The sequence below is a fragment of the Rhinopithecus bieti genome, unplaced genomic scaffold (genome assembly GCF_001698545.2).
Source record: "Rhinopithecus bieti isolate Rb0 unplaced genomic scaffold, ASM169854v2 scaffold_13900, whole genome shotgun sequence".
NCBI lineage: Eukaryota > Metazoa > Chordata > Mammalia > Primates > Cercopithecidae > Rhinopithecus > Rhinopithecus bieti.
The window spans coordinates 2662557-2689992 of NW_016808376.1; the positions used below are offsets into that span (position 1 = coordinate 2662557).

Consider the following 27436-nt stretch of genomic DNA (forward strand, 5'->3'; position numbering starts at 1 on the left):
TTTTTTTTTTTTTTTCCTCTGCTTTGTCCATGTTGAGGATTGTCTCCCACTTTCAGATTCCACTTGGGCATATATTCTTTTATTATCTACCTAGGTAATATTTATAACTATAATAGCAGTCAAGGCTGGGCACATATTTTTAAAGTATTTATTTTACTTGTTTTTCTAATTGAAAAATAATTGTACATATTCACGGGATACGTAGTAATGTTTTGATATATAACGTATGCTGATCAGATCAGGGTAGCTTTTTTTTAAAATTTAATTCCAACTTTGTTTACATTATGTAAGACCATTTCATCCAATAAAAGCCTAAGTCTAGATGCTGCATGAGGGATGGGGCATATTAAAAAATAAATAAATGAAGCATAAGTTCTTATAACATTTACAAAAGTCTAGAAAACTCAGTTTCAGAAGATGGAAGATGCCCAAAGGTTTTGTTTGTTTTTGTTGTTGTTGTTTTTTTCTAAGATACAGGGTTTTTCTTGCTCTGTCACCCAGGCAGGAGTGCAGTGGCACCTTCCTAGCTCACTGCAGCCTAGAACTCTTTATCTCACACAACCCCTCCCACATCAGCTCCTAAGTAGCTAGGACTACAGGCATGTACCACCACACCTAGCTGATTTGTTAATTCTTTTTTTTTTTTTTTTTTTTTTTTTTTTGGAAAAAAAATTCCCTACCAGCCAAATATAGTAATAATCAGGATTGTTAAAAATTGGCTCCTACTGCAGATGATCTCAAAAAATATGAATAATTTGCCCCAAAAGTTGTTCGTCTGTCTAGGCTTAACTCAGCCTTCATTTGGAGTAAAGTTTGAAAGGAATTGCTTTGATACTAGTATCCAAGTCAGAACCTCTTACGCAATTTTTCATTAACTTACTATCTATCTGTATTAGTCCATTTTCACACTGCTGATACAGACATACCCAAGACTGGGGAATTTATAAAGAAAAAGAGGTTTAATGGACTCACAGTTCCACATGGATGAGCAGGACTCACAATCATGGCAGAAGGCAAAAGTCACATCTTACATGGCAACAGGCAAGAGAGAAAATGAGAGCCAAGTGAAAGAGGAACTCCCTTATAAAACCAACAGATCCCATAAGACTTATTCACTACCACGAGAACCGTATGGAGGAAACCGCCCGCATGATTCAGCTATCTCCCACCGGGTCCCTCCTACAACACGTGGGAATTTTGGGAGCTACAATTCAAGATGAAATTTGGGTGAGGACACAAAGCCAAACCATATCACTATCCTCTAAGGTTATTACTATCACATTAGGAAAGTGTAAGATTCATTACACTAAGCACTCCTTAAAAACTCTGCTTTGCTGGGGTGCATATTTGAATCTCTGTGCACAGTGGGGGCACTGAGTTGCGTGTGGTGCTCTAGAAAGGCGCAGGCCCAGCAGTTGGTAGAATGAGCTCCTAAGCTCTGTCATTATTGCATCTTCTCTGGGTAAGTCACTCCAGTCACTTCCTACACTTGAATTTCTGCAACTAAGAGGGTTAAGGAACCAGCTCTGCCTGCCCACCATGTTGTCGTGGGGATTAAATGAACTGCTAAATGTGAAAAGGTCTTGAAATGTAAGACACAATAGCATGAAAGGAATATCTCAGTGTAGTCATCTATGCTGACCAGTGCCTGAATTAGAATACAAAATATCAAGGTTATTTTTTTTCACATATTTGTTAAAGAATAAGTATGCATATGTAACAAACCTGCACGTTATGCACATGTACCCTAGAACTTAAAGTATAATAAAAAAAAAAAAAGAAAGAAATGGCATTTAAAATTTTTTGAAAATAAAATAGTTCTCTCCTCACATTCCCAGTGGTTAAAATAAATTCATTCCTTTATTTAACAAATATGTATTAATTACCAGATAAGGGAAAAATATTCTATTGGGTGCGTTACGAAGTGCAAAGATTAATTTAATGTGGAGTTGGGGAGGCCAAAGATACATACACTATGTACATGGTATAAACCACATCCTTTCTTCCTATGTACTCATCTTTATAACCCAGGTTTAGCACATGGTGGATGTAAAGCCCTCAATCTGTCATCTTAGTGGCATTTAGACAGGTACTCAACTCTACCTCAATAGCGTTCTCATTATTTACATCCGTAGACTAAAAACGAAGTGGAGAGAGTACAAAATATTGAATGGCTTGGTCCAGTTCCAGTCCTTACTACCATGGATCCACAATTTATTTCACTGTAGGAACAGCCCCATATATTACAACATGGGCTTCCAATGCTAAGAATTTACCTTTGGATAAGCAACTGCATTACTGTTGTGTGTTAGTGCTTGCCTCATAGTTTAGCCCTGATTAGAAACTGTATGGAAATATGCAGAAAAGGGCTTCATGTCTGAGCAGTATGTTTTTATTTTTCTCTAATGGACAAAACCCGTGGCTGGTATCAGTCCGGTTATCCCACTTTTATTAATATTTGGACACCCAGTTTCACTACAGGCTCTTCACATGCTTTAAAATAAATTAGCATTTGTTGCCCCCATTTAACCGCTGGAGTAAAGAGAGTCACAGAGGGGTGAAGAGACTTCTGCCCCAGTGACGAGCACAAGTCACAAGGCAAATGGGCTCAAACTCTTTCTCCCTAAGATCTCTCTGGTTCCAGGCTCATTTACATGATGCTTTTCTTACTTCAAAAGAACATCTTAGATTTTATATGATATCATTCGCTGGCAAGGTTGTTCATTTTTATATATTCACTGTAACTTTCATATGTTAGAATGAAGCAAGAATATGTACAAAAAAAATGGGGTTGTTTTAGGGACAAGGCTCTCATTTCATGATCTGATTTTTGTAAAGTGACTCATCACGCCTTCTTGTTGCCCTCTAGAAATAGGGATGGTGAGTGCTATCCTTCGCTTACTTGCCATAGTCCAGCCGATACATCATGCAAGATTGCTGTGCAGTGGAGACTTAAAAGCCTTCGTCTCCCCCTGCCCAGAGAACATGTTCATTTTTCTAGCTGTGGATCAAGACCAAGTTCAGAGGTCAGAGACCTAGCAAGAAATTGGAGTGTGTTCCAGATCTTCAAATAGGTGGGGAACAGAGTCCACCATTACTTTCCTCCTCTATTATTCTCCCCACTGATGCTTGGAGTCCAGATTATACTGAGGTGCATGTTGGTACTGATGGAGAATGGGAGTGGGACCAGGATTCAGTGACCCACGTCTGTTTGAGGCTGTTCTATGCTGTTCCATCCAAGCTGAGCGCATTCTTGGCTTCAGGTCAGCACACACCTCCTGGAACAGTGCCTTAGCTTGCACTTTTGATGACGGATTGCTCAGTCCTTAGCATCTCTTCTTTCCTGTGTGTGTGTGTATGTGTTTAACTTGTTATTTTACTTGGCTAATCTGCATAGAATTTTTCTAATTCCAGTAAACAGAAGTACAATGTGTATTTCCCTGCTTAACTGTACATGCGAAGCCCGGTAGGGAAGCAGATTTTTCTTATTTTAGAAAAGAGCAACTCATTGGTCTTTTGCAGATGATGCTCCTGTGTTGATGAAGACTCCAGTGCCACCAAACAATCTTTGCATTGCCTGCCTCCTTTAGATACCCTCCTCCAGGTGAATGACGCTCTGATTTATGAGAACGCTGGTGTGCACGGAGTTAAAATATTTCCAGATCCTCGATCTCTATCCTATGCATCTATGACCCAGGGTGGGGCTAAGGGTCTTAACCTTGTCACTCTTCCTGAGGACAAGACAAGAGGAGCAGATGAATCCAACTGTGAATGCAGTATCCCAGGAAAGAGAGGCAGAAATCCTTTTTAGCACACTGACCCGTCCCAATCGGTGGTTAGTCATCTGCGATGCTTGCTTGTAGTTTTGATAGCAAAAGGCAACTGGGAAATTGATTTTGCTATTAAATGTATAAGAAAAAGGTAAATGAGTTCCTTGGTTTTTTTGTTTTGTTTTGTTTTTTTTCCAGTTTTAAAGATGGTAACTAGGAGAACTAACACCAGCCAGGCTTGAGTGAATGCAGACAAGACCCCTATAGGCAGCACAGTGTATTAGTGTAATAATATGCATAGACAACATAACTTGTCAGAGAGGATTATTTCTACTTAGTGAATCGGCAGGAGCCCCTTTGCTCTACTATTCAGCATTTGACTAGGGAAGAGAGTGGGAAGAGAGAGAGAGAGAGAGGGAGAGAGAGAGAGAGGGAGGAGAGGGCGCGTTAGTGAGCAGCGACTGTGGCATTGATGTTTGAGCGTACTTCTGAACTGGCTTTTGTTGAGACTATCAGTATAGAAGCATGCGCTGTCCCAAATCCGCTGTTACTATGAGAAATGAAGAGCTGCTTTTAAGGTATGTTGTTGTGTCCTTTGTTTTTAATGCACGCTTTTCTAGTTTCTAGAGCTGGCTGAGACAATAATTATGCTCTGAATCAAGTAGCTTCCTTACCTTAGAAGAGAAGGGGGGGAAAAGAATCTAAAGAGAGAGAGGGAGATGAAATCGAGACCCAGAGATTGGGAGAAAGAGAGAGCCAGCGAGAGAAAGGCGGAGGACTGCCGTGAGTTCTATTTGTGCTAGTTGCCTTTTGAAAGCATATCTTGTATTTGCTCACTGCTATTTGTGAGTGGCCAGTGGATAATTTTAAGGGCTCTGAATCTGGCTCTTGGTTCATCTTTTCCTTTGCAATGTCTAAGCCTCTTTCATTTTTATGCACTCTGCATGGAATAATCACCGAAAAAGGAGCTGAGGAGACTCCATATTAGACTTGTGTTCCAAATACCGCTCTAATCTGGACTTAGCCTACCTAAATAGTCCTCCTGTGTTACCAGGTTTGGATCACTTTATCCTGTTTGCCAAAATGTGTACCCGTTTGGAGACCTCTTTCATGCATGGCGTCCTGGGTCCCCATGTATTGAAAGCAAATATTTGTTTCCTGCCTCTGTGTTGGGGGTTCTCTCACATACCAGGAAGGAGGCACCACTGACCTTTTGGGAAGCAGAGGGAGAATTATGATAGAATTGGCGTCCTGCTTTGAAAAATGTAGTCTTTTGTTTATTTGCTAGCAGACATTGTAGCACTGAATACATCTTTGGGTCTGACAATGGGACCGGTTGAACAATGGAGCTGTCAAACTAGCTTAATGCATGTCTGGGGCTTTATTTTTTTCTTTTTCAACACCCTTTTTATCTCCTATAATCTTGTTTGTATAGACTATCAGAATGAAGAGCTTTTGCAACTGCTTGTTTGTGGTTTTGTGCTTTTAAAAAATTTAGTATCTACCGTTCATAGAGCTTTTTGCATTCTACCGCTATGTTGGTTGGATTAAGTTAGAGATTTATTGCTTACCTCTCTGTTAACTACTGAAAGAAAACTTATTGATTGAGAATGCTTGTAATACCATTATCAGTCTGGCAAATGCCTTGTGATCAGACCTGCCTCTATGGTATTTAAAGCTTGGGGATTTTTAATTTGCTCATTTGGTGAACTTATGAAACATAGCATGAAAAGAGTGAAGAGGAATATTTTTGATGTTTACGTAAATTACAATTTTTAGTCTCTGCTTCTCCCTTTGGCATCTATGTACATAAACAATTTAGACATTCAAGGACAAGTGAGAACTTTTGCCCTTACAATTTTGGTCACAAACTATTATTACATGGCCTATTAAGTTGTGAAGTTCAAGGTCTCTGTGGAATATATTGATTTTTGATTTACGCTTATGTCCTCATAAAATGCCTTTTTATGCAGGGCAAACATTTCTCACATCTTCAAATATCTTTCATTTTACCAGATAAGCATTGGTTTCTAAGGTAAGAACAGTGAAGCTTTCGACAGAGAAAATGGAAAAATCTGTTTCAAACTTCTCAAATAATGAAACCATTTATATTGCCACATAAGAAATAAAAGAATTGACCCTACAGTAGTGAATTATAATTGACTTACATGAAAATCATTTTACTAAGGTTGACTTCTATGAAGAATATATCTTATCTAACATTCTAATGTGTTGCTTAATTAGTTGTTTGTGCCACAGCAATATATCAGAATATATTAGTACATTTATGGAGAGAGTTTAAGGACCTCATTTTAAAAAACAGAGGGGAAATCATTTTAAAGGGTAATTTTTTAAACCTTAGTTGTAAATATTCCCTGTAAATATTCCCTATTGGATTATATTTTGGTTTTAAATTAGTGGATGTTCTCATGTAAATAAGAAACAAGAATGTATTAACTTAGGAAAACAGTTATAAACATGAGCTATTTTTTAAATTGGGACATGAATTTCAATCTTTTCAATTGAAGTTGAAATGTTTTAAAAAAATTTTAATACAGAATTATTAAAATAAATGTTACCGGATAAATAGAATTGCCTTCTGAAGTAGAGATTTTTCTATGGACAATATTTTCAGAGTAGGGACACTCAAAATGTATGTGCAGCATAATAATATTTTTTAAGTTATCGGTTGTGAATAGAGTAGATTTTAAATGCATGCTTGTGATGTTGTCTTACTTGCAATGAGATTCGAACTGCTCATTCCATCAAGTATACCAATAACTGTTTTCAAGATAAGCTCATAAAAGGTAATTGGTGAAGCTTTATATCTGAAGCTGGCACACTGTTTATGGCACACTCAGATTCTGCTTCCATGGGAAATGTTTAATCCAAAACAAAGGTTGCAAGTCAATTTTGTGTGGGTTGGGAAGCAAGTAGCCTTCTGTGCTCCCTAGCTGCTTGTCTGTGGCCTGCTTAAAGAAACGACTTGGAAACCCCCACGTTGAATTTTTGACTAAATTACCAATTATTTGTCTGTGATCTAGTCACTGTAATTCCTGGGTAGTCACAGTTAGGTCCAGGAATGAGGGAACTTTCTTCTCACTTTGTTTGCTTTTCCGGTGGCTGGATTATTACCAGCTCCCAGAATTTGGAGGCTGCCCCCATTCCAGCATCCGACATATGTATGTCTTTTCCTTTCACCTGATGGGGATGGTGTGAGGTTGCCCGAAGCTGGCAAACTTGTCTACATCTATTTCCACAACAGGAAAGGGATACGTAATCTGTATCCTTCCATAAGCCTCTACATGTAATAATTCCCAAGGTAGTGACTTCAACAAATGTTGAAGGAAAATTTAATTCTAAGCCCAGACATGCAGAAAAATGAATAGCAAAAGATTCGAACTGGGAAAATGACTTCTTTCCATAGAAAGTAAATATTGCACCCTAAGCCCTTCTGCATGAGCTTTGGGAATATTCATATAGATGTGTACTGAGATCTCTAACCCCTGTGTATGAATATTCCTTGATTTGTTAAAATGAAACCAGACAGTTTTGCTTTTTTAAAATAAGAGGGTATACAGTTGCAAAAATCTCCTTTTGGGGTTGAAAAACAAATGCGAGCATTTGATTAATATTCATATCTAGAACTTTGTAGCAAATGCAGATTGTGCTAGAAGACTGAGGAAGTCATTCAAAGAGTGAATCAATACTAATTATTGTAATCAGGGGGGTTAATTAGGTGAAAACGTGGCTGAAAAAAGTTCATTGAGCACAGCCATGGAAACACGCAGATTGATGGAAAGAAAGTAAAATGCACAAGGAAGAGTGCTATGTGGTGATGATCATTCTGTATTTAAGGTGTCAGAATTCATAGACGAAAAGCATACCTTGATTTTGTCATCATGGTAGTGAGTAATTAGTGGGTATTAGAAATATCCCACTTAGATTTCTTTGTATAGAGATTTCTGTAACAGTCGTTAACAGAATGCAGTTTGTTTTGTGGCATCATCTTCTTCATGGAATTGATCTGTACTTCCTGGAACAGTAAGGATCACAAGTCCATTCAGTGGCAATAATGCCTTTTTGGGTCACCTTTATTAGCCCTCACTGAATTTCTTTGCATATTTTGATAATTCCTGGGGAATCTGGGGTGGGGAGAATTCCTGATTCATAAAACTATTGATTGCTTCTGTAATTGTTACTCGATATAGGAGTCTTTTTCTGAACTAACAGTGACTTTTGTTTGGTAGGAAAGACGAGGCAATGGTTTGGAGAGGATTAAAATTTGTGGCATTTGACTTGGCTGACATTGGAAAGAGAGTGTCCAAGGAGGGACAGGATGCGTGAGGTTTTAATGGTGTAGCCCATTCAGAATTGAAATGAAGTGTCCTAGAGCTGAAGCACCTTTCTGATTAAATGGCACCAATTCATAGAGATCGGACTAAGATGGAAGTTGTGTGTGTGTGTGTGTGTGTGCGTGTGTGTGTGTGTGTGTGTGTGTGTATGTGTCGGAACCTCCATTCAACTCAGAGATGTTGCTGGTTAACCCTGATTTTCGATGAGGTACACTTTGTTCCCAAACACACCATTCTGCTTCATGGAATGTCGTCAGCAATTATCATGTACAGGTGTGTTTATCTCCACCCCACCCCCACCCCCCCGCCCGCACACACACACAGCTTTCTTCTGTGTGACCGATCAGGCACATTTTCTTGTATGTCAAGACCATCAAAGTTAATAGGAAACGGCATCTGTGGAGAGAGGGTGACACCAGCCCTCAGTGACATGTATTACGAGGGCAGATTGAACTCCTGCTACGTTAGCCCATTCCAGGTTGACCCGCCCATGATTGGCTGTTCAGGATCGTGATGCATCACTAGAGTTTAGGGAGCAGGATTGGCAGCATGTCCTCAGAAAAAGATAAAAACTAGAGTTTCCCTGCAAGACTATTTAGTTCCACAAAGTTGGTTGTCATGGAAAGGAAGAGCTTGAGGTTTCAAGTTATGATGCTGATACACCTTCGATATGCATGGCTGTTTTCATCCCCTTCTTCAGAAGGCCTGCAGCTGCAATCAGTAGAAAACTCGGTGTTGAAGCTTACTGGCAGCATCACGGGCTTCTAGCAGGTCTATGAACTGACTAGCTTGGGCACAGTTGTGCCTTTATGTGGAAATTGATGAGTTGCTTTTCATCCTTCCGGTAGGGCTGTCCATCTCAGTTCCACCAGGACAACAGGCCCTGCAATGTTGCTCATGCCTTGCTTTGTGAACAACCTGGGCTGAGAGTCCAGCTCTCCTCTGGGCTCGATGAGAAGGCTGACCTGCTCATTCGGAGATGCCTTTAAGGTATCATGTCTGTAAATGAAAACTCATGTTGACCTTGTTTTTGAAAACCGATTTGATAAAAAGGAATGGAGACCTCATTCCAAGCCTCAGGATGTTTGGTGCCTGCTCTCCAGAAACGATAACCTCCCTCTTCCCTCTGGGTCTGGCTACAGGCCTTAGAAGTATCAGTGAAAACCTCAGTGCTAAAAGAACAATCGAATCAGGATTGGCTTTCTCTCTTCCTTTCCAACTGCCCATTGTAGGTTTTAACAAAGATAGGGGTGGGGGTGTTATAATAGAAATAAGGAGTAAAAATGAAATTTATTAACAATCTACTGTATACCTGGCACTACACTAACTGGTTACTTTTATCTTGTACAATTTAATCCTCAGATATACAAGAGTTAATGGTAGTTGTTATTCCCATTTCAAAGATGGAAAAACTGAGCCCGAGAGAGAGGTAAAGGAACAGACCCATAGACACAGTGGGAGGAACTGTGACTCTGTATTCAGCCAAACACCTCACATGAGCCACCTTGACAGTATAACTATTTAATAGTTGACATGTTAAAGACATTTCTTTCTCTGGTGCTGTGGTTCCACTGTAGACGTTGATTTGTGTCTCCTGGCTTTAACTAGTGGGGAAGTTGTACAATTCAGCGAGGAACCGTCACGTAGGATCTGAGGTCAAATCCCTGGTCACTGTTTATAGTTTCAGCTGCTCAGCCCTTCCTAAATTACAGCTTTTTTAAACTTACCTTCCAGTGCCAATTTTGGGAATGGCATAGGACTGAAGAAATGGAGCATGGTGCTAATGCAGAAAGCATCTAGCAAGTAAGGAAGGAAACATTTTTGAAAGTAGCAATGTAGATTCTAACAACTGTCTCTTCTATACCCTCATTTGTTCACCTTACAGTTGAGGAGGTCTTTGAATTAAAGCATCCCATGCCTCACTTCTCTTAGGCTTGAATCTGTATAACGGGAACAGATATTGGAAGGAACAATAGACAATTTTAAAGCATTATGAAATTTAAAAGTGAATTTTTATGCTTCTAGGGGACCAAAATAGGTCACACTGCAATGAAAACCAATCAAGCAATAAACATACATTGTGCTCAATGAAAGACATCATCTGGGGCCTCAAGCAGCTCACAACACTCACAGAAGAAAGCGTAGACAGTGGATGAGGAGGGATCAAGTGGCGCAACGCAGAGACAGGGGAGTTGAGTTGGGCCCTGAAAGATGGGCAGATGGAGGTGGGTGAGGGGGAGAGGGAAGATGTCATTAGGACACCCTGAATTCCTTTTTACTATTAAAGACAGCAAAATACAATCCTTAGCTTCATCCCCTTTCTTCCTCAGACCCTAAAGTCATTTACATCTCTCCTCTTCTCTTACCTGCCCTATTCCTATGAAACAGGGCAAATACGTAGCTATTTAAATATTTGTATACAAATATGTAAATTCATATACAGAGGAAATTGAGAGGTGAAGTGATTAGGTCACATGACACTTTGTATTCAGCGATAGTGGTAGGACAAGATAGAACATACTCCACTCAGCTTGACTAGATAGCCATACCACTTTTTCCTGAAGGTTTTGGGTAGTTCTTTTAAGAGAAAGAAAAAAAAATTCCCCTAATGGACTTCATGGGAATTAGCATCAAAAGCAAAGTTAAATAGAAAGTCATTTGGGATTTTCAAAAACCTCTATCCTTGGCTAAAAATGGCTGGAGATTTGAACCATATTATGGGAAAAAAAATAAATTTCCTGTGCTCAAAACCTTAATGTATTTTCAACCTACATGTCACTTTAATAGCTTGGTTATATAATTGCTGTAGTGATAATTAGGTTAACACATTGTACTTCTTATCTGAGGATCACGGTAGGCTTTGATTTTTCAGCCATTCATCTCTATTAGGAAGTACGGAATGACCACACTTAAGAGAAAGGTCTAGCTGATGAATCGGAAAATTAAATGACTCATTCCCGGTGTCAGTCAACTCTTTGACAGAATGAAATGCTGAATCCAACAGGTCTGGTTCTTAAGCCTCACAATGTCTTCACTCAGTCTGAAAGTAACACTTGCCCCGAAGATTCTGGTCTGCATGTACTGGATCAGATATCTTCTCATCCCAGTGACCATGAGCTCTTAGGGAGGGATCAGTTACCATAGTGAGTCAAGTAGATTCATGTGCTTCATTTTAACAGAAACCAAAGCTTTGGCTCTCTTAATCCTCACTCTTTTTTCAAGATGTATTTGTTCAGAAAAAGGACAGACATTCAGGCACATGGGGCTGTCATGCCCAGAGAGATTCCCTCTGAAGTAGAGAATTTGATTCCTGCCAAGATCCGTCTCAGACAACCCCACCCTCAAGCTTACCACGTCCATTTCTCTTCCTTTCACCCCACCTGTTGCTGCCTTCTCTGGGACCGAATGTTACGCCCGCAACTGTGTCCTCCCAGCTGTTGCTGTTCAGCTGTTGTAGTTTGTCAAGCAGTAATTTCTCCTTTTTCTAAAATTTAACACCATTTGACAGTAAGATAAGAACTTCTGGCCAATTGGGGAAAACATGTTGTCGGGGTGGGGGTGGTGAGGGGCAGACTGGGAAGGAATGAAAACCTCATTCTGATAAGTGTAAATTTTGTTCCTACCGCCAGGCTGGCACCAGATAAGGGCACTTGGTATAGTTTGACAAATCTCGGCATCTTCAAGAGGGCACTGGGACATTTCTTCAAAGGATTTTTTTTTCTCTCTCTCTGAGTGCCTGCCATGTGCAAATCACAGTGCTAGACAAGGAAGCCTTTTTCTTCTGCCCACCCCTTCCCCAGACGTCTCCTTCCCAATTTTCACATCCTATTGACTCCCTTCACAGTGGACAGTCTTCCATCCTCCCCCCTCCTCTTCCTGGTAATGTCTGGAAAGGAATCCCAGTGCTCACTGCGAAGACAGCTGTTCCTAGTTCAGAAATCAACCTTGGTCAAGGCAAGTCAAATGTGATTTCTCTGGCAGACGAGCTACCCAAGGCTCCTCTCTTCACTTTGGTAGCCACCTACCTTCTCAGACACGCAGCTGGAGAGGAAGTTTCTGCCATTGTCTGGCTCCCATTTGAGAGAGAGGAGGAGAAAAGGGAGAAAGAGAAAGCTAAGAAAGAAAGAAAGAAAGAAAAAGGCCTGCAAGCTTGGTACAATGGAGAAAGGAGAAAAAGGAAAGGGCAAGTTAGAGAGGGAAGTGATGAGATGGTTGGGCTCTGGGTGCGAGAGATCCACAGTGCTAACATTTCATTCCCTTGGATTGGAAGCTGCAGAACACGCTAGCGGGGTCCCTCCTTTGCGAGTGAGAAGGTATGTATCCAAGGAAACGTCTTCAGCTTGAAGGCCCCTTCACAAGGGAGATAAATTCACCATGATGTATTTTGGCTCTATGAAAACAGCCTCAGAAAACACAAGATTGCAAAAAATAAAAATAAATAGAAACCAGTAGAAGCTATTCTCAAGCAACGGTGACTACTTACTATTCCCTGAAAAAATGTAAAATGAGCTTAAGAACGATTTCATCTTTATTGGCATTTACTTTTACTTAAATCACCTTAGAAATGTGATAATGTCACCGTTCCAGAAGTTATCAAGATAGAGCGAAAATAAGTGATCATTTAAAACTTATAATTGGCGATATAAATATTTATTGTTTAAGTGATATCATTATGGAACCAAGAAGAGATAGGCTTACAATATATCACTTAAGGATATGTTTGGGGTTTTTGTTAACACATTAAAAAAATGTTTATTTTTGCAAGTTGCTAATGAAACTGCAGTAAGCCAAGAACAAACACATGGTCGCAAAGTCAGATACTCTCTCAGGTACTTAAAATTCATGTGGATTTCAAATGTATTGCCTGGCAATGGTGGGAAATCCCCTCACAGGGCCTGTATTGCTTGCTCCAAATGGCTGTGAGCACACTGGACTTGTTTTTTGTTTCTTTGCTGTTGCTGTTAACTAAAACAGCTATGCTAATAAAATTTGAATTTGCAAATGTGATAGAGGAAAGATGTTTTGCATCCTGGTTTGTCATGACAAGCCAGAAATGAGAAGGAAAAAGAAATCCTGCAGTAAAGGTGGCTTTTTGAGTTAACTGAACAATGCTAGTACATCTTTGTTCTGTAGTTGCAGGGCTGATAGCTACTGTCTTTTAAGTGATGCTACCATGGGAAGCTCTGTATAGGAATAATAAAAAATGGAAATGTCACAAGATATACAGGGTTGTCTGCAGGAGCAGAAAATTAACTGTTGGGTTATAAACATGGGTCACGATATATCGAGTACCAGTCCCTAAATTATAGTAGCAACTTTGTACAAAAATGTTGAAAGATCTCTAGTCAGGGGACTGTATTCTGGTTCATTGATTGAGTGAGGTGGCAGAAAAAGGGTTTGTATTCCAATTCAAGCAGTTTGTACTCTGTGTACAAATGCATTTATTAGCACTGTTTCTATTGAGTGTTGTTTTTTTTCTTTAATGCCAGTGATAATTCAGTGTTCAGACAATGACCTGTGGACAAAACTCTGTATGAGATGAGGTTCCAAGAGGGAAGTGGAGCTGAAACGGCACAGTGCTTTCCCTTGCCTGGGAAGGCCTCATATAAAATGAGGTCATTCAGAAACTTTCCCTTGAAGTGCTTCCAATTCTTGAATTGCCTTTTGTTTGGGAAATGAATAGCAAGTTGATTAAAAAAAGGAGACAATTAGGGAAGGTAGGGGGATGGGGCGAGAGAAGAGCTCAAGGTTTTTCTACAATGCAGTTAAAACTATGAGGAAACTTCATTGTTCAGGACAGCCTGGTCCCCAGTGATGGCAACACAGGGTAGTGTCACCAACCGGTTCACATCCACAGGTGGGGCCAGCTGATGGCGTCGTCCCCTCCACTGCTGTCGATAAGATCCTTGGCTATAAAATAGCTTCATTGAACCTGAGCGTTCAACAGCGACCCCATAGAGCTGTCTGCCAAATAACTCCACCTGCCAAAACATGATACCTGATGGCTCGTTACTGCATGAAAATTAAAAAAGGGGCCCTGTTGAGTTGTTTTTAGATTTTTTTTTTCTTCCTACCAAAGCAGTGAAATGAGAAATTGAAGCTTTTCATCGGGTGGTATTTGGTTGGGTGTTCTTGTTTTGTTTTCTCAAGAGCTTTTGAAATTTGTATTTTTACAAATGGCTTTTGTGTATGTGCTGTGATCATGGAAACCGACTCGATATTAGAAATGAAAGCTACAAATGGAAGACTGTTGTAAATAACCTATGATGGGGGGTGATGTGTGTGAGTATTTTATTTCCCTCTGTTACCTACCTCAAGTGCCTATGCAATCACTACATTATTTATGTATTTGGCAGCCAAAGTATTTAAACTCAGATACACCCCATAAGCTCTCCTCGGTTCACATCACCGTATCCCATGTAGAGTGAGTTTTCTTTTATATTTGACCCTGGTTTTGCTTATATCTTTAAACTGCAAAAGCAAATGTGCTTTGAAAACTATGTTACACAGTAGTTAAATAAGGCAGTAACCTATGCACTTGGAATTCTCTCTCTATGACCTACTTACATACTACTTCACCCTCCTCATAGTATGATTAAAAGCTGCTTTGAATCCACTATTGCTCAGGGAATTTGAGGCTAGAATTTAACAAACTGCTGAGAAGGTTTAAGTCAGTAAGAGGGCTTCCTTACAGCTTCTTCCAACTAATTCACATGCAATTAAAGAGAAAATAAATATTTCAGAAGCGTACATGTTAATGAAACATGTTCTACCTTATAGAATGTAGATATATATGGAACTTTATGCTATGGCTGATTAGAAAATATTTTTCATTTTGATTAATGCAGTTGTGTGTTGCTTCTGTTTTGGAGGCCAATTCTGCTCCTTAAAATAATATTTATATAGTCAGCTCATTATATATATTTATACATTATTTATGCAAATAACATATGGAAAACCAAGAACTGTCAAGGTTTGTCTTCGTTTATCCAGCTAATTATTAAGATAATTGAAAGACCAACTAAAATCCTGTAATTTCAAAGGCAGAACAGTAGCTGGGGAATAAATGTAGCTTAGTAGTCTGAGGTCAAGTTTGGCCCTTTGGGAGTATAAAAATTCACTCGATTGCAACCATTTCTCAGTTCCTTAGAAGCCTAGACCTGGTTCCTCCAGTAAGGTTGTATTTAAAAAATTAAGGTTAGTTTAGCCCTACATCTAACGATCTTGGAAATCGAAGGTCAAAAGCCAGATATATTGTTCAGCTGAAGAAGGCAACCAAGTCCATTAAGCACATGTGGACTTAATTGACTATCCCAGGTCTGATACTTTATATTGCTCAATGCATCAAACCTGGATTTAAAATTGGTCTGTAAGTATCCATTTGCCTTCATAACCTCTAGTTAGCTGTCATCACACAAGAAAATGGTGAGAAAAAATTAAAATCATATTTTCTCTATGTCATGTCTGATACATTTAACTACTTGTGACTTGGTTGTTTACCCCTCTGGTTTGTGTGATGGTATCCTCAGGCATAATTTGTGAGGAGAAAGCCCAGCTTCCTAGTACAGTTGTGATTTTTAGAAAAACAAAGACTGAAAATTACATATTTCAAACAAAACCATAATGTGTGTGTGCATGCATGTTTGTCTAGGTATATAGCATATAGCTGTATAGACACATACATTGCCCTTAAAGTTGAAGATGTCATTACAAAATCCAGTCATGGTTTCCCTAAGAGGTAAACTAAACTTTTCGTATGCAATTTATGATGTTGATTCAGAATGTGAAATATGCCACGAAGTCTTACATACTTCTGACTCCACTGTGAAAAGTTTGCTACCCAAATAATCAACTAAACAATGAGAACGATCAATTAGAATGTCACCTTAGAAACGAATTAATTTTCCAGAATTTATGCAAATCACTTAGAAAAAAAACAGAAGCTGGCGAGTTTAATTTTTAAGAGTTTGGCCATGTTTCTCAACTCTTGTTAGTAAATCAGTCACAAATCTTAAGTGGGTATTTAAGCTTCATGGCCCTTACATTACAGACCTAACACTCGTGAATTCACTCAGCTGGTTTCTAATTATTGTGTTAAATACTAGGAAATGGCAGATTCATGATTTATCGTTTGTGTAGAAAACGTGATTTATGACTATTTTCAGCCGCTTATACTTCTTAGTGTTTGCAAGATGACAGAAGAGGCAGTGCCATCGTGCAGAGGCAGGTTTGTCTTCCTTAGAGCACTGCGATAAGTCCCTAAATGTCACTTGGGTCATATATCTGATCTTTACCTCGCCTAAACCTCCTATACCTTTTCGGTGATCGCCGTTAGCTCCTGCCCGGGCAGGCACACCACACCGAGGAGCATGGAAGCGAACCCTCAGGCTGCTCGCCTCCCGCCGCTGGGCTCTGGGAGCGCGGCTTGAGTCTGGAAGTGGAGCGGGCTTTGGCGCCCGGGTGGCCCTAAACCTACTGCGAGCGGCCACGGCGGCCTCTTGCCAGGGACCCCCGGGCGGGGGAGCAGAGCCAGGCGGGGAGCGGGTTTGCCTTCGGGGCCCGGGGACCCTGAGAAGTCTGCCCGTGCCCCGGCGGTGAGCGCGGCGGCGGCGGCCTCCCCTGGGTCCCCGCGGGGCGGGGCCGGGTTCGGGGCCGCGCTCTGGGCCGGGCCGCGGGCCCGGGGGTTCCCACGCGGCGCGGCGCCCCGCGAGCGCTCCGCCCCCCCGCCCGCCGCACTGGCGCTCGGACAGCCGGCCGCCCCGGCGCTGGATTTCGGAGGGGCATTGGCGGAGCGCAGCAGAGGAGAGAACTGTGAAAAGTGCCGCTCGGCGGCCGCCAGGGGGAGGCCGCGCGCACCTGTCACCTGCCCGATTCTCGCAGCCGCCCGCGGGCCGCATCGGACAGCGGCAGAGCCCCCCCCGCCGCGCCGGCCGCCGTGCGGCCCGCGAACAGATGACTTCGCTGCCTTCGAAGCTGGATTTCCTCCCGGACATGATAGGTCGAGAGCCGTCCTGCTGCGATTCCCTGACCAGAATGTGAGTGCCGCCCGCGTCCCAGAGGCCACGGAAAAGCGAGCGGGACGTCCTCCCCTCAGAGTCGGCGGCGCGAAGGGACGGGCGGCGCCCGGCGGCTCCCGGGCGCGGGACTTGGCCTCTTCGGGAGCCGCCGGCCCCTTCGGCCTTCGACAGGAGCGGCGGGGACGCGGGAGGAGGGGAGCGGTGCGGACGAGCAGCGCCGCGGGTGCGGGGCGCAGGGGTGCCGTGAGGGGCGAGCGGGGCGCGGTCGTCCGAGAGGACAGGCGGGGTCGCGGAGTCCGAGTGAGGACCAGCGCGGGGCGCGGACCGTCCCGGAGTCCCCGCGGGTGAGTGGGGGACGGCGGGGTCCGCGGCCGGGGCGTGACAGCGGGGCGCGGTGACGTCCCGTCCCGCGGTGAGATGAACGGGCGGGGGTCCACGGGGCTGAGGGCGAGGGTGACCCGCGAGCTGGGGTGAGCCGGCGCGAGCGCCCGGGTCCGGGCGGGGGTCCTTGGGTCCGACGTAGGGGACCGGCTAGCCGGGCGCGGAGTCCGGGGTCGGTGGGGCGGGCGGGGGACCGGAGGGCTGAGCGGGGCGCGGCGTGACGGGGACCGGCGAGCGGGCACGGGGTCCGGGCGAGGTGCGCGCGTGCGAGTGTGCACGCTCGTGTCATTTGAAATGCGGGGCTGACGGAGCTCTCGTGGCCCGGGGAAAGAGCTTTCTTACCAAATTACCCGCTCATCTGACTTGATATTTGCAAAGATCCTTTCCTAAGGTGGGAGAGGGGAAGCGGAGACAAGGAAGGGCGGGGGGATAATTATAAAGCTTGAAACTAGTCAGGTGTACTTTATTGCAGAAATTAGAGGTAATTTTTACGTAACCATGGTTTGTCTGATATGCAGTCTGTAATTTAATAATTAATGTGATTCTGGTTGTTTTACATGTCGTCAAACTAGGGTAGAGCGTTTATTGGAAGAAGTAGAGAGCTGGGATTCCTGAAGAAAGGAAAGTATGTCTAATTTTTAGCTGGCTTGATAGGAAAGTTTTAATTAGCTCAGGGAGGGTCAGCAGGATCTATTTGTATTTCAGGCATGTTAGGAAAAGGAAACCTAAAAAGAAAGGATTGCCAGAGCGGACCAAAAGGTCTGTGTCCTTTTTAGACATTTTAGATTCTCTCTCATCAGGCGAGAAATTGGATAGCGGATCTAAGCTGTAATTAATCTAATCTAGTGGGGGGGAAAAGGATTTCTATGGTAAGAGTGCGTGTAAAATGTTTCCCGTTCTACCCACTGTAGGACTTAACATCCATATTCTTTCTGGCACCTTATGGTACTCTGCAGTATTGAGGTTATTCCAGGCTTTATGATCCATTTCCCTGGCAACTAACTTTCCCCTGCCATGCTAGATTCTTTTTCTAGCATGTTAAGTGTTATGAGTTAAGAGATTCTTGAGAAACTCTGCAATAGCCAATTATTTGAGCTGCAAGAACCAAAAGAAAGGGGGGAGGGCGGAGGAAGGGGATGATAGAATCTGTTATGCAAATTGTCTTTTGAGTCAATATTAAGGGTGTTAACTTGCTTGTACATGATCAGGTTCATCTTTTCAATATTCCTTTTTGGTAGTTTTCTCCGAGATATGAATCATGGTTAGTAACATTTCCACGACATTTGTTTTAAGAGACCTCTCTCCTGTCCCCCATCGTAAAATAGATATCTGTATAGACACGTAATAAATGTTTGCACATGAGCTAGTGTGAAAGTTTTATGCGTTTTCTCCTCTAGAGGCTGGAGGGTCCAGGCTGAACTGAAGAATTCACCTAATCGTGATTTTGAATTTATGGTCACCTACTCCTTAAGTGACCATAATATAGCTAAGCTGATGAATTCTCTATGAATTTAAAGTGTTAATGGCCTCAGAAAGATGCAGTTTCTTGTCAATTAAATTATGAGTTATGAAAATTTAATTTCTTTTTCATTTGGTGGATGAATGTGGCCTGTTCAAGCGATTTGCTCTGAACTGAGCCCTTGTGCCTTAGCCATGGAGTCTCTCTTAACGTGACTTCTACCTCGCTTCTCTTCCAAATGTTAGTTATTTCCAAATGATAGCCTTTGGAATCAAACCCAAATTGTTCTCAGCGTTTGTCAGCTGTTGCTTAATTGAACTAAAGGAAGAAAAAAGGATTTGTAAATGATAGTTTTATTATTTGTTTCCAAAATAGCTATTGTGTGTCTCCATAGCCCTGAGAACACTATGGCATGCTTTTATATATCGTTGATAATTAACTCATGTTAGATACTGTACCTGGGGGTAGAGGTGTGTGTGGGAGAATATGACAAGTTGAAAATGCCTGAAATCCGCCTAAGTTGTGGGTTTTATTGCCATATTCACGCAGTTGAGAAGCTAGCCACGCGGATGTATTGTTTTTGGGACTGGTTGTCATGTGTGGTATATTGCCATTTGGACTAAATTGCAGTCAGCTAGATATTGGCCTATTCCTAAAAGGAACTTAAAGCATAGGGGCTTTTCTACTGTTGATTTTTCCAAAGCAGTAGAACATTTTCAATGGCGTTTTCCCACATGAATATATTAGATAAGTTTGCAAGATGTAATATGTTTGAGTCCTCAAGGCAGATGAACAAATAGCTTTTGAGATGAATTATTACGCTTGATGGCCCCACGAGCTATCCACTGTTTAAAGAGCCCAGATCATTTAAGGCTCTGCAGTGGTGTAGAATTGCTGCAATATATGCTTAAAAGTTTTAGGGTTTTAAACATTCAGTATCAAACCTAGAAATGGAAATGGACATTTTAAATAATCGTGGCTATTAAAGTTTCATTGTCTTTGTGTTACTATAGAATATCATCTACAATATTAGCAACACAGCATAATGAAAACAGGCACTGATTCTTTAAAAATTTGATTTTAAACTGACAGTTGGTTTTCGATTAGGATGGAGGGGGGAGTGTTTCCTCCTTTGATTTGCCTTTTTAATGACCATATACTTGCATTTAGGGTTTGTAAATGGTCTTGAATTTTTAAACACAAACTAATAAATGATGTCTCAGAAATGAGAAATTACAGTTAGAAAGACTGACAAACACAGCTTAAAAAACATTAGGTGTTAGAATAAGACACTGAGAAGAGTCTACCAATAAATTAAAAATAAATCTTAATTTTTTTTACAGTTGGTAGGTAACGTTATTGAAAATGAGAAAAGTTATGTTGATTGTAAATTCATCAGCTTAATGAACTAGCTTTTGGTTAAGTCCTTTCAAGTTAGGATAACTGGCAAAGTACCTGTCAGCGTATAATTAAACTGAAGGGTGGTTCTAAGGACATCATTGTTAAAGCTGAAAAGGGCTTTAGAGACCATCTCCTCAGACCTCATTTTATAGATTAAGAAACTGTTAGAGGGGCAGTGTGACTAGTCCAAGAAGTAATGACTGCCTCCCTGCAAAATAAGGAAATGTGAGTTGTTGGTTGAGTGCCTGCCGTGCCCCCAGGATAGTTGATTCACACTGTCTCTAATCTGCAGGGTGGACATTGCCCACATTTTACAGATGAGGCTTAAAGAGGTGACCTGCTTGCCCCTGCCACATAGGCAGTAAATGGCAAAGCCGTGGTTTTCAAGTAAGTGAACACGTATGGGGTTGGCGTGTCATGTTCATGGGTTGATGCAGAGAAGAACACTGAATTAAAGGATATAACATAGCATTTTATCAAAATCAAAACTGCCACGTGAGAATGAACATAAGAAATAAGTATGTCACCTGATCGGGATTGATGTATGTGAAGCATCATTGTGTACTTTCTAATTTGATTCTAATTCGGTTATTCCATGTATCTATTAACTAAGCAGAATATATTTTAATTAAAAATCTTTTTGGTTTACAAGGTTCCAGCAAGATGAAGATCAAAAGCAGTGGGGTTCTGTTTTTCTTCTCCATGGGCATTTAAAGTCTATTTAGAAAATACAGATAAATAATACGGAGATAACTGGCATTTATCACCTGATACTATGATGCTCATGAAAGGAAATTAAAGTAAGAAAAGTCTAAAGAAAAGGTTTTGCATATGATTCTTTGAGGAACATTTTTAAAGTATTTTTTTCAGTTGAGATTGCTCAGTTAACAGCACATATTATCAGCTGCTTTCCGAGACGAAGAATTCATCCCACATTGGCTTTTTAGAACACTGATGTTATCTTTGATCTGGGCAGAGGTATTATTTTAATTGTTAAATCTTGCTGTTTAATTGTAATTTGCTGGGTTGAGATAACTTTGGCATCTGTTGATGAGATGCAGTGAGCTGGGGAAACAAGACCCTTGAAAGACAAGATAAAAAGGTGATGGGATTTTTAGATATGAACCTAGTAATTAAGATTTCATGGGATCATTTAGAGTGTTTTCCACCTCTCAGTGTTTGTTTCTTTTTCCTCCCTTAACAGCTATAACAACACTATATTTGGCCTGTGGTAAAAGACTGCAATATCCTTTCCTTTTTTACATAAATCCCCAAACTTCATTTCTCTTTACCCCTTCCTTGCTTTTATTAAAAGTTAAACACTCGTTTACTTAGCATAAAAAGACAGGTTATGTTTGGCATGCAAAGTGATCTGATACAGTTGAGTGTAACACAACCAGCACGCAATATGACCCAGCTCTTGGGCAAAAAAATCAGGGTAGCGATCATTGTTGAGGCTTATATGTAGATTATCACAGGAATATGATGTCATTGTTGCATTTTTTTGTAGAAACCAACAAACATGAAAACAAACTCTCATAAATGTTAAGCAATACTATAAGCATTCCGTATCTAATTTACATTTAAATGGAAAATGTTATATTTTCAACATGATTCAAGGAGCAAAATTAATAAGTCATCAATGTCGTTTATGTTCAGTGCTGCACTTTTACCCAAACTTAATAGGTCCTTATTTCCACTTTAGAATATTACTGTTTGGGAGATTTTGTTTCTTCAGGGGAGGGTCACATTTTTGCTTTTTGTTTTCAGATTAGGACATCACAAAGAGTTAGATGTTTGTCAGTGTAATGTTTGTTTTAGAGAACCACAGAAGGGAGGGTTTGGAAACTACTAATGATTTCCAGTTCATTAGCACCTACAAGTTCTCATGCATCCTGTTTCCTCCACCAGGGAGGTGCCAAGTCATATAATGAAGCCAGTATCAGTGGTGTGCTACTTGTGTAGCAGTGCAGAAAATGTATTTTTATTTTTCCTTAAGAAACATCTCTTGCTAAACCTAAGAGAAATGGAGCTGCACATTCCTGGGAAAAACCTATGTGGGAAACAAAACTAATTAGAGCAGCAAATGTGATGCTCTCAGGTAATTGTAAAATAATTATTCCCCTTTAGCATCATCACCGTGTAATTGTTCCATCCAATATCCTCATGCTCTGAATCCAGATGTGAAGGGATGGAAACCACCTCCTCCTCCTGGGAATGTCTTTTTCATTTAGTGAGAGCTTTAGACTCCTAAAGGACTTTTAAAAGAAAGGGGGAGACATTGAGGGAGATTTTGAACAGCTTCACTCTCCCCATTTGTTCTAAATCATGACAGAAAGTGATTACTCCAACTGTTTTTATAGAAATACAATTCCAGTTATGTGGCTGAAATGCCTTGTGAGCGTATTTGAGATTTACGCATTTGCTGTGCCAACCTGGAGTTTTATGAACGGTCTCTTTTATGAACTACAGATTGTATGTTATATTCAGATACTAAGAGTGATGGTTTAAAATCAGCTGATAATTTAAAATGTAATGCTAGTAAGTGTGTAATCCTGTGGCTTTCAAAATGATGTATGAGTACAAATTCAGATTTTGGTTACATTTTGTTACTCCATTTGAATGAATGCCTCAGAGCCAACTTAACCAGCAAATTATTAGACCCATTTTTTTTCCTCCTAAAGATTTATGTAAATTAAGTTTAAGCGGTATTTAAACTATCAGGTCGGCTTTATTATTCTGTATTTTTCTATCAGGCTACGTGGCCTTTTACTTAAGGTGGGGTTTTAAATGAAGAAATGTGTGCTGAAGAGATCTTCATTTAAACAGTCTGTGTCGTCTAGATCAGCAGCCCACGAGTAACCTAGGTAGTTGACCAATTTACCAGGATTCCTCTCATAGTAATAGTGCTTTAAAGGTAGGAGTTAGATATAATATTTTGATTTTAAATCTCAATAATTAAAGAAGTCAGCCAGGCACGGTTGCTCACACCTGTAATCCCAGCACGTTGGGAGGCCGAGGCAAGCGGATCACTTGAGGTCAGGAGTTCGAGACCAGCCTGGCCAATATGGCAAAACCTGTGTCTACTAAAAATACAAAAATTAGTTTGCTGTGGTTTCGCATGCCTGTAGTCCCACTTACTTGGGAGGCTGAGGGAGGAGAATCGCCTGAACCTGGGAGGTGGAGGTTGCAGTGAGCTGAGATCGCAGCATGACACTCCAGCGTGGGCGACAGAGCAAGACTCTTCTTCTTCTAATAATAATAATAACGAAGAAGTCCCAGAAGTTTGTCTCTTCAGTGAGACTGTGTGGTGCTGTCTGTCATAACCATGGAAATCCAGTCCCCCCAGCGCCGCGGCTGCTTTGTCTGACACTTACAAGCTCCAATAGGACTGAAGATTTCCTGCTTTCACAGATGAAGGTGGTGACTCACTACTCAGGGAGAATGAAATTCAGGTCAGCTGATTTGTTTGACATCTTGACATAGCTTTTGGACAGCTTAAATTGTTTTTGGTGCCGTAACAGTATACTCCTAAGTACTTCAATTTACATACTAAGTCTAAAATCATGTGCTTTTATGCTGAAAGTCTTGATTTTATGCTTTTTCTAAAGTTCACAGTTTGACTATAACTCATTAAATTTTAAGGTGGTATTTTATATCCTTTTCCCCAAATTATGTCTTCCTTTCTCCTAGTAGCAGGAAAGTTGAATCTCATTTATTTGACACAAAGACCATCGGTTGGTCCTTCAGGCTAAAATAGTAAAATAATTTGTTACTTAGTTGAATGTGGTCAGTAGGCCTAAAATATGTGTGTGGGGCATATGTATATATATGTGACTATATATCTGGAAAGTCATCTTATTGGACATACGGTTAGGCTTTGTGTCCTCACCCAGATCTTATCTTGAATTGTAGTCACCATAATCCCCACATGTCAAGGGAGACAGCAGGTGAAGGTAATTGAATTACAGGGTTTCCCATGTGCTGTCCTCGTGGTAGTGAGTTCTCACAAGATCTGATGGTTTTATAAGGGGCCCTTCCCCCTTTGTTCAATGCTTTCCCTTGTTGCCACTTTGTGACGAAGGTGCCTTGCTTCACCTTACCTTTCTGCCATGACTGTAAGTTTCCTGAAGTCTCCCCAGCCATGCTGAACTGTGAGTCAATTAAAACTATTTTCTTTATAAATTACCCAGGCTCAGGCAGTTCTTAATAGCAGTATGAAAATGGACTAATACAGCATAGTTCTTCACTTTCTTAAAATATTTGCCATGAAATGGTCTTTGGTTACAAAAGTCATGATACTTGTGTTTTTGGATTATTACCATTGTAACTGAAAGATTTTATGTTCAGAAAAGTTTCACATTGTGACCAGAGATGTACTGCAAATTAGTGATACTGCTAGAAAAAAGTCTCGCGACTGTATTTCGACTCTCCTTCCCAGAACTTTGGATTAACTCCCATGAAGGGTGAAGACAACCTCACTCTGGCAATCCTGCCATGTTACTGGGTGAAAAGCTGAGACTCTTTCCCTTTTGAGGGCCTCTTTTCTCCTCACTGCTGAGTCCTTGGATCTGGGCGCTTCTTCTGTTTCTCAGTGGCAATTGAGATGTTGCTACTCCTGAGGTCTTTTCAGAGTGAGAGTAGGAAGAAAAATGGACTCTTCACAGAGAAATCTGGACAGCTGGGCCTTTGCGGATGTTGTCTTATTGCACAGATACTTATGGTCCTCCACGGACCACACCCCCTACCTCGTGCCTCTTGGCTGCTGCTGCCATTTTATATGATCCATGTCATGATCCCATGGCCGCCTGTTGCTGCTGAAAGGGGTCCTTGAAATTTGTATTGTCTAGTGGGAGTCCAGCACATAAAGTGAACACTTAAAAAAGGTGAACGTTACAGCAGATTCACAAGCCTGGAAGGGGGTAAATTAGTGTAAACCAACTTAAATATCCCCCTCTCCGCGTGCGCGCGTGTGCGCACACACACACACACACACACACACACAAACACCCAGGTGTTTTCTCTTTGGAACTTGGGGGAAGACATTGGATATCAAGTGAAACAGGGTCGAAATCATTTGGTCCTTGAAAACTCTTAGGGGAATAATGGAAAGATGATACCCAAAAGCATGAAGGCAGAAAGCATTTGGTAGAGGACTAATGTGGATTTACTTCATTGTTTTGCTCTTCACTCCTGAGTCTCTGTACCCTGGCCTAGATTCAGTGTGGTCATAAACAGTACAGCTTTTTCCGAAGTTTTCTTGTTGCCTTTCTTATGTTTTCCTGATTTGTGTATATTTTTTAAAAAATCTCCTCTAATGCCCGTTTTATTATCCTTTTCCTGAGCGGCTTCCTAAGTTTCAAGAGAAGGGGCCATATCCGTCCGGTATTTAGTTCTGAGGGTTGGAGCCTTGGGAGGAGAGCAGTATCCAAATACCTAGCTCATCACTTGTAAATTCCACTGGAGCAGCTGCTTGTTTCTGCGCATTGAACTGTATTTTGACTTCCTACATTATAGGAGGAGTGTTGAGTTTTCGGGTTGAGCATAAGGGTGGCGTGTTTCGGAATGATTAACTTTATGAATGTCTTTGTCTGGACCAGCTATATTTGGCTATGCTGCAGCTGTGTTTGCCTTCTCAAAATTGTCACCAGGAGGCCTCCAACTGCAATTACTCACTTCAGTCCATGCTGGTAACATCTTTGCTCGTGACTCCCATTGTCCAGCCAGCCATCTTTTCTCGGTGTCAGGATTGAGGGAGAACGCAGGAATCATTTGAGAAGCCCGGATGCTGCTGAATGCTGCTGGCAGCTCTGTCTCAAAGCAGTTTCTTAATATTAAGCCGTCCTTACATTGCCTCCTCGTGCATTTGGGATTCTTCTTTCTTTTCACCACAAGCTCATGTTTTCCTGTCTCCTTGTTCCCTCTTTTCTTTCACGCTTTGATGTCCAAAAGCTGCCACCAGCATCAAATCGACGGTGTTTCTTCCTCCTCTGGGTACCTAGAGCACTTGGGAATGTGTTTTTACTTCTGGTGTCTTAGAGTCCTCTTACATAAGGGCCTCTCTCCTGTGTTGGAAAGGAGACTGAAAGGCAAGTACTTTTTTTTCTTCCCCTTGGTTGAGTACTTGTTGCAGAATTTATCTTTCTCTCGGGAGGAATTGAGGAAATACTTTTTCTTACTACAAAGACCATTTGAATTCCATTGGCTATGTGTGCCTTTTAATTTTTCATGGGAGTAACTTCCTCTTGGATTGTTCGACTTGCCCTGTATGTCATAAAATGGAACCACTGGGGACATGGCATCAGGGCCTTTCCCAGCACCAGAGTGGAAGAGTGTCCTTCAAGGCTGGGCGTCCTTTGCCACCATCTTATGAGAATGCCTGGCCTGCCTTCTAATCTGTTCCATGCCTACTTCAAGTCTCAGTTGACTTGTCAAGATTCCTCATCTAGAAAATAAGGACAATAAAATATGCTGCTTACCTGTCCCACAGTGTTACTGTCAGACTAATGTTGGGAAAGAAATGATAACCTAAATATTTTATAGCTTCCTGGCACTTTAAAACTGGCCACAAGTTCCCCTGCATTTCCCAGGAGGATCAACTCTAATGGAACTTCATTACAACCAAAGAGTAAATGTTTTCTTCTTCAGAACCTTCATGCTTTGAAATCTCAGGCAAAGACCCATAAAGCATTATTGCTCCCAAGTGAACTTTCAGAAAATGCACAGTCCCCAGGACAACATCATGAAGACTGATTTTTTTTCTTCCCCTCGCCTTTCTGCGTGATGATTGAGAAGTAGAATGAAGTTCATGTTCTCTCTGTGAACTAGTGGTCAGACCTTTCCATTCTGGGATGGGGTGACGCGAAAGCAATAGCTCCACGTGATCCTTCTGAAAAAGCCCTTCTCTACCCCAGCTGAAATAGATTTTGATTTTCTTATGGGAAGAGAATCAGCCACACAATATGAAGGCTGGTTCTGACATAAAGGGAATCACAACCCTTGCAGAAACCCAGCCATTAAAGAAACGATTTTTTCCTTTCTTCTTCCTTTTTT

The 27436-nt window shown here is 41.3% G+C and overlaps 1 protein-coding gene across 13 annotated transcripts in view; it reads left to right on the top strand.

Annotated features, from left to right (window-relative positions):
• The window catches only part of CELF2 (CUGBP Elav-like family member 2), a 558220-nt gene that overhangs the window by 217519 nt on the left and 313265 nt on the right, over positions 1-27436 (top strand). For 4 of the 13 annotated variants that reach the window (XM_017886685.1, XM_017886684.1, XM_017886687.1 and 1 more), the window contains exon 1: positions 4040-4348. The exons of 5 other annotated variants lie outside the window; for them this stretch is intronic. In XM_017886685.1, coding sequence (XP_017742174.1) covers positions 4296-4348 — 53 coding nt within the window. In that variant the 5' untranslated portion in view covers positions 4040-4295. Of the gene's footprint in view, positions 1-4039; positions 4349-16333; positions 16353-17807; positions 17915-27436 lie in introns of those variants that run through there. 4 more of the 13 variants (XM_017886677.1, XM_017886676.1, XM_017886686.1 and 1 more) reach the window with 3 other exon arrangements.